At 40.9% G+C, this 7,939-nt stretch overlaps 1 protein-coding gene across 1 annotated transcript; it reads left to right on the forward strand.

Moving 5' to 3' along the window:
- The first annotated feature begins 5,701 nt into the window (after positions 1–5,701).
- Positions 5,702–7,685, forward strand: LOC115776090 (C-X-C motif chemokine 13-like). The gene is made up of 4 exons (XM_030723716.1): positions 5,702–5,777; positions 5,907–6,024; positions 6,756–6,836; positions 7,462–7,685. The coding sequence occupies exons 1-4, from the start codon at positions 5,723–5,725 to the stop codon at positions 7,514–7,516; spliced, it is 309 nt and encodes a 102-aa protein (XP_030579576.1). The 5' UTR covers positions 5,702–5,722; the 3' UTR covers positions 7,517–7,685.
- Positions 7,686–7,939: the final 254 nt, after the last annotated feature.

Below are 7,939 nucleotides of genomic sequence, written 5' to 3' on the forward strand. Positions count from 1 at the left end.
GGCGTCTATGTATATATGTCTATGGCACGGGAACACAAAATTGTCAAAATAAAAACAGGAAGTGACTAACCATGACGCACATGCAGACGAGGAATAAGAGACACAAGAGACACCCCAACACAAAGGAGGAAGACTGAGGAAAAACACAGGGAGAACTACAGGAGAGGGAAAATAAACAACACACACAAGGAAACAACGGGAAGGGAACTAAACACGGAAAGGGACAAAACACACAGGAACACAAACACGAGGGAAAGACCAGAACTAAAGGGAAACCCGAATAATATACAAATAACTTAGAACAGAACACCCAAACAATAACAAACTGAGGATCTAAACTAAAAGGAAATCTAAGAAAACGCAACTATAAAATACAACAAAACAGAACTTCACAAAAAGGAACATAAAACACTGGACCACCATCCCGGCCCGGGACCATCAGCCCAGGGACCAGGATAGAAGAGGCAGTTTGGTTTCTCCAATGTAGAGGTCCGAGCATTCTTCACTGCACTGGACAGCAGACACCACGTTGCTGATCTTGTGTTTGGGGATCTTGTCCTTGGGATGAACCAGTTTTTGCCTTAGAGTGTGACTTGGTTTGAAGCATACTAGGATGTCATGCTTGGAGAAGGGAAACAAAAGGAACACACACACATAAAGAAATCAGCCAAGATGCACAGGAAAGAAGGTCAAACACAAACTAGGGAGAATAAGAATGACAAGAGGAACAACATTGTCATCCCTTATGTGGCAGGCTTGTCAGAGAAACTCGGAAGATGTTTCTCCAAGCATGACATCCCAATATACTTCAAACCAAGAGTTTCTCTTTTCATTCACCTCTCTCACTCTGTCTCACTCTGTTTATACCCCCTCTGCATTTAATCATTAGGTATTATTAATCTTTCTTCCACAGCATGTCTTTTGTCCTGTCTCTCTCACCCCCCTCAGCAGATGACCCCCCCCCCTGTTGTGATTTGGAACTAATTAAAATGAATTAAACTGAACTAAATTGAAACCCGAAGGCTCTGACTCCCATTCTACTTGTAGAAAATCTGGGAACCAAAACAAAACCTGCAGTCTGAGAAAAAAGTGCTCTAATGGGATAAAATGGTACTGTGAAGTTGATGGGGGGGGCTGATTATTCGCTGGTTTAAATTAGGGATATTCAGTATCGGTCCGATCCTGGCCTAAATTACTGGATCGGATATCGGAAAAAAATAAAAAATGCAATCCGATCCGATCCGACCCACATTAGTTGCATTACAGGTCTCCGTCGTCTTCTTCTTCTTGTGGGTTTGCGGTTGGAAAAAAAACAGCTTAAAGCTGCATTACCACCACCTACTGGAATGGAGTGGGGATCAGGAAACAACCCCCTCAGTTCTCCGTCGCTGCGACGGATTCTCTTTAACACTGAGTGGATCATCGCTGACATGTTTTTCCATGCCTCCACCGCTCTCTGCGTGTTCGTGTGTTGTGCTTGCTGTGCTGAGGTTATTTTTTTCTCTACTTCAGCTCCCGGACATACTGCTAGCGAGCTAGTAATCGTCCAGAGAATAAAAAATGTAAAAAACACCAGCTCAAAACTATAAATGAGAGCATAACACCAGCTTTATCACAGTGATCAGTGTGTTGCTATTCAGTAACTTCCAGTAATTTTTACCTGCAAATCCACAAAATGCAAAGTGTTGAATGTTCATTATAGTCATTGTAGGTGAGGAGATCTTTTCTGTGAATGAGGCATGCAGGGCAGACTTGAAAAGTTGAACTTTTAGTGACCAACAAAAGCATCTTGTGATGGATTAGGGGGTGTCCAGTCTGGGCCCAGCAGAAACCAGTGTTTACTGTACATAAATCATTTTTATCTGTTTAATCCTGGAATATATATCTCATTTTCATGTACGAGAAACACAATCTAATTTTAGGGGCAGAGACAAGATTCCCCCAATTAATGAGAGAAAAGGAAGTGGTTAACAGCTAAGGTCCTCAGAGGCATGCTGCGTTGCCAAAGTCAGTTTTTTTCTGTTCCTGATTCCAGGCAGATTGAACCTATTGTGAAGTACTAATACTTAATCTGTTCCAGTCCAAATTTCCAACAGCTACAGTTTACAGAACTGTCCAGTCATCAGTTTTAAGTCCACATGTCTCATGTATTCAGAGCATTTGGGAACTGCATTACTCCTACAGAAAGGCACTTGAAGTGATGATGCACCGGCTTGCTGATTGTTTTCTGTGCATATTTGTTACACCTGCTGTAACTGTTCTTTCTCCTGCATTTAGTCATTTCATGGTTATGAAACCTTTGATGGATGAACCCATTAATTCAAAACAAAAATATTCTGTCCATGGTTGAATGTTTTTCTGTAATTACAATGCTTTGATTTTGATGCTTTTAGTTTTTCTAGCCTTCACCAACATTTCCCTTAGTATAAAACTTCGGTGTGTAGGTGTGTGTCTAACCTTTGTCAGCTACTTTCAGTACTGATATTTATTCTCTCTTTCACTCTGATTGATCTTTCAGCGTTAACTTCAATAGTTACTTCCTCCAAACCAGCAACATGTTTATTAGATCCCATTCCTACTAGACTGTTCAAACAAGTCTTTCCAATTATTGATGCTTCAATCTTAAAAATGATCAATCTGTCTTTATTAGTTGGCTATGTACCACAGGCCTTCAAGGTGGCTGTAATTAAACCTCTACTTAAAAAGCCATCACTGACCCAGCTGTCTTAGCTAATTATAGGCCAATCTCCAACCTTCCTTTTCTCTCAAAGATTCTTGAAAGAGTAGTTGTAAAACAGCTAACTGATCATCTGCAGAGGAACGGTTTATTTGAAGAGTTTCAGTCAGGTTTCAGAATTCATCACAGTACAGAAACAGCATTAGTGAAGGTTACAAATGATCTTCTTAGAGCCTCTGACAGTGGACTCATCTCTGTTCTTGTCCTGTTGGACCTCAGTGCAGCTTTGATACTGTTGACCATAACATTTTATTACAGAGATTAGAGCATACTATAGGTATTAAAGGTACTGCACTGCAGTGGTTTGAATCATATTTATCTAATAGACTCCAATTTGTTCATGTAAATGGGGAGTCTTCTTCACACACTAAGGTTAATTATGGCGTTCCACAGGGTTCTGTGCTAGGACCAATTTTATTTACATTATACACTGCGTGGCCAAAAAAAAAAAAAAACGCCGCCACCTGGATTTAACTAAACAAATAGGTACAAGCCTCCTATTGGATAATTACTGCATGGGCTGGCAACAAGTTATTTAACCCCAACTGGTGCAATGAGTTGCTTCTCATTTCTTAAACAACCATGTCGAAAGACAACATGGCGTGGTCGTAGAAAAGAGTTCAGTCTGTTTGAGAAGGGACAAATCATTGGCATGCTGCAGAGAAAACATCTGAGGAGATTACAGAAACTCCTAAAATTGGGTTAAGAACTGTCCAACGCATTATTAAAAACTGGAAGGATAATGGGGACCCATCGTCTGCGAGGAAGAAATGTGGCTGGAAAAAAATCCTGAATGATCTTGATCGGCAATACCTTAAACATTTGGTGAAATCAAATCAAAGAACAGTAGCACTCAGGGCTATGTTTAATAGTGAAAGTAAGAGCATTTCCACATGCACAATGCAACTCAAGGGATTGGGACTGAACAGCTGTGTAGCCTTAAGAAAACCACTAATCAGTGAGGCTAACCAGAAAAAAAGGCTTCAGTTTGCTAGAAAGCATAAAGATTGGACTCTGAAGCAATGGAAGAAGGTCATGTGGTCTGATGAGTCCAGATTTACCTGTTCCAGAGTGATGGATGCATCAGGGTAAGAAGAGAGGCAGGTGAAGTGATGCTCCCATCATGCCGAGTGCCTACTGTACAAACCTGTCGGGGCAGTGCTGTGATCTGGGGTTGCTGCAGTTGGTCAGGTCTAGGTTCAGCAGCATTATGTGCTCAAAGAATGAGGTCAGCTGACTACCTGAATATACTGAATGACCAGGTTATTCTATCAATGGATTTTGATCAATGAGCTCAGCTGGGGGAGGTTTCTAACTCTGATCACAGCACTATGGCACGGGCATATTCCAAGATGACAATTCCAGGATTCATCGGACTTGAATTGTGAAGAGTGGTTCTGGGAGCATGAGACATCATTTTCACACATGGATTGGCCTCCACAGAGTCCAGACCTCAACCCCATTGAGAATCTTTGGGATGTGTTGGAGAAGGCTTTGAGCAGTGGTCAGAATCTGCCATCATCACTGCAAGATCTTGGTGAAAAATTAATGGAACACTAGATGGTAATAAATCTTGTGACATTGCAGAAGCTTATCGAAACAATGCCACAGTGAATGTGTGCTGTCTTCAAAGCTAAAGGCGGTCCAACAAAATATTAGTGTGTGACCTTTTTTTGGTGGCAGCTTTTTTTTGGCCAGGTAGTGTACGTGCTTCCCTTAGGCAGTATTATTAGAAAGCATTGCATCAATTTTCATTCTTATGCAGATGATACTCAGCTTTACCTATCAATGACGCCTCACCTACAAGGTCTTGAATAATCAGGTCCCATCTTATCTCAAAGACCTCATAGTACCATATCACCCCAACAGAGCACTTCTCTCTCAGACTGCTGGCTTCCTTGTGGTTCCTAGGATACTTCAGAGTAGAATGGGAGGCAGAGCCTTCAGCTTTCAGGCGCCTCTTCTGTGGAACCAGCTCCCAGCTTGGATTCAGGAGACAGACACCCTCTCTATTTTTAAGATTAGGCTTAAAACTTTCCTTTATGATCAAGCTTATAGTTAGAGCTGGATCAGGTGACCCTGAACCATCCCTTAGTTATGCTGCTATAGGCCTAGGCTGCTGGTGGGGGGGGGGGGGGGGGGGGGGGGGGGGGGGGGGGGGGCATAATGCACTGTTTCTTTTCATTCACCTTATTTACTCTGTTTATACCCCCTCTGCATTTAATCATTAGTTATTTTTAATCTCTCTTCCACAGCATGTCTTTTGTCCTGTCTCTCTCTCCCCCCTCAGCAGATGACCCCCCCTCCCTGAGCCTGGTTCTGATGGAGGTTTCTTCCTGTTAAAGGGAGTTTTTCCTTCCCACTGTCACCAAGTGCTGCTCATAGGGGGTCGTTTAGACTGTTGGGTTTTCTCTGTATTATTGTAGGGTCTTTACCCACAATACAAAGCACCTTGAGGCGACAGTTTGTTGTGATTTGGCGCTATATAAATAACACTGAACTGAACTGGATCCGCGTTGGTGTAACCAAATGGCCTTCACAGTCAGCAGATCTCAGTCCAATAGAGCACCTTTGGGAGATCATGTATAGCTGGCATATCTGCAGCCACTGTGTCCATGTCAATATGAAACAAAATATTTGAGGAATGTTTCCAGCACCTTGTTAAATCTATGCCACATAAAAGGCAGTTTTGAAGAAACCAGGGATCCAACTCAGTATTAGAAATGTGTAGCTGATGAAGTTTGGTATTAATTGTACTCTGTATTTAAGTTATTTATAATTATCCATCCACAGCATTATTCTGTAGGTGCTGATGAAATAGATACATTTATCTCAGTCAGCAGAAAACACCAGAAACTTACCACAAAGTTTCCTACACTTACTTCCTTTTTTTCAGCTTTATAAAGCAGCACTTGGCTCCATTCAGCCTCAGACTCACTCTCACATCCTCACTGGTCCTCAAAGATCAAAACAGCTACCACGAAGATGAACAGACCACTGCTCCTCCTGGCTGCTCTGACTTTCTGCTGCTTTCTGCATGGTAAGAAAATATTACTGATTTCAACCAAATTTGATACATTTTAATCTCTCGAATGAGGGCGTGCAAGTGGAAAAATACCTCAAGCATACCATTTTATCTTGAGGTGATTATTTTATTCACATATCCCAGGTTTTCACATCAATGCGTGCCGCTGCAAATCGACGACCCTGAGACAGGTTCCTCCTCAGATGGTCAGGAAGATTGAGGTGACTCCTCTTTCGGGACACTGCCGCCGGACTGAAATCATGTGAGTATTCACCGCTGATTTGGAGCACCGCAGTAATTCCCAAAGAGGGATAAAGTATAACGTGTATTTCACTATTATCCTGCACTGAAATCTTTATTTTACTGGATTGCAATAAAATAAAACTTTTGATAGAAATGTAAAGGAAACTAATAAAAAGACATCAATTTGAAACAAAGTAGTACTTTTATCTTTGAGAAATACTCTATTTATTTTGTTTTTAGCTACAAAGCTACAGCTAGAATATTAGTATACTTTAGCATAATAATTCACATGTGCTGGATTAATCTAACTTTCCTAAAGTGTGTAGTCTTTATAATAGTGAGTTAATTACAGACATCATGCATTTTCTAAAATGCTGCACTAATTTTTAAACTTTTAGACTCAGAAAAAGAAAATTCTGCATTAACTGTGCACATGGTGATAAAGCCCACTGCACTCACAGGTTACTGTATTATACTTGCACTGGTCTGATGTCACAGTGATGATGCAAGTTTGAAGTGTCCACAGACCCTAAACTCAGAGCAAAAGTGAAAGTTGTGCTTCATTTCTTACTTTTATTTCTGCTCCAGCTTTCATTGTGTGTGTGTGTGTGTGTGTGTGTGTGTGTGTGTGTGTGTGTGTGTGTGTGTGTGTGTGTGTGTGTGTGTGTGTGTGTGTGTGTGTGTGTGTGTGTGTGTGTGTGTGTTTCTCCATTATTACATCATCTTTTGAATCTCCCACTTCTCTCACAGAATCACCACGAGGACTGGCAATAAGATTTGTATCAATCCAGAGGCCAAGTGGTTCCCAGGCCTGCTCAACACTCTGCAAAAGTAAGAACCGATAACACTTCTGGCTTCATTTCCCAACAGATACGAACATTTCATTGAACAAACATTATTAGATTTTACCAAACGTGCTGAAAAAATCTGAATCCTGTCAACTGAGTATGGGCACTTAGATAATTTTCCAGCTTAAAAAAAACACATTTTCAGGGAAAATCTTGGTGTTAAGATTATAAATGATAAGGCAAATACAATAATGCACACACTAGTAGATAATGAAACTAATATTTCAGGTGCGGTCATGAACAAAATTGCCGTTGAATGCCGAGTTTGGTGGTGGTGGTCAGGGAGATGTGTCATGATTATAGAAGCAGAATTTAGATGCTGCATTTTTCTGTCTCAGCTCCCTGAAACAAGCATGAGTAGTTTTCCTGCTCCTGTGCGCTCACTCGTATTTTGTTGTGTCTAAAGGAAGGGCTGTGCCAAACAAGGGCCTACGTCCTGTATTCACCGTCGGTTGTTGTGATAATGGTAATAAAATGAACTGTTTCACTAAAATCATATTAGTTGTCCCTGATCACCACACAACACTGGGTTACATATCTGTTATTGCTGTTTTTAAATTTCTTATGATCTATTCTGATTATTGACTCCATCCTTTTTTTTATTACAGGAAACAGGCCTCCTCAACCTTTCAGCCACCCACTGCTTCCACACCCAACTTCTGATCACATGTTCAGATGCCTTTCATCAAGCTGTGAATCACCTGGGAAAAAATGACCCACCTTCCTTTTTGTTATTGTATTCAGCTCTTTGCAGTTTTTCTCTGGTGTTCTAAAACAAACCTGAATGTGATGTTACGCCTGCAATTCTGATAGCATTCATAAATGCATTTAAACTAGGTTACCTTACTATTACTATTACCTTACTAGGGTCCTTACCCACAATATGAAGAACCTTGAGGCGACTGTTGTGATTTGGTGATATATAAATAAAACTGAATTGAATTGATTGCGTTGCAGATTTTTCACTGACTGGTTTAAGATTGGTATTAAGGAAATGAGGTTAAAGGATGCATTTGTTTGTGACAGTCTGCAGGTTTCGGTTGATTAGCAGTTGATTTCATGTGTAAATAAACTCGGGTCTGCAGC

This window comes from Archocentrus centrarchus, unplaced genomic scaffold (assembly GCF_007364275.1).
Source record: "Archocentrus centrarchus isolate MPI-CPG fArcCen1 unplaced genomic scaffold, fArcCen1 scaffold_26_ctg1, whole genome shotgun sequence".
Classification (NCBI taxonomy): Eukaryota; Metazoa; Chordata; class Actinopteri; order Cichliformes; family Cichlidae; genus Archocentrus; species Archocentrus centrarchus.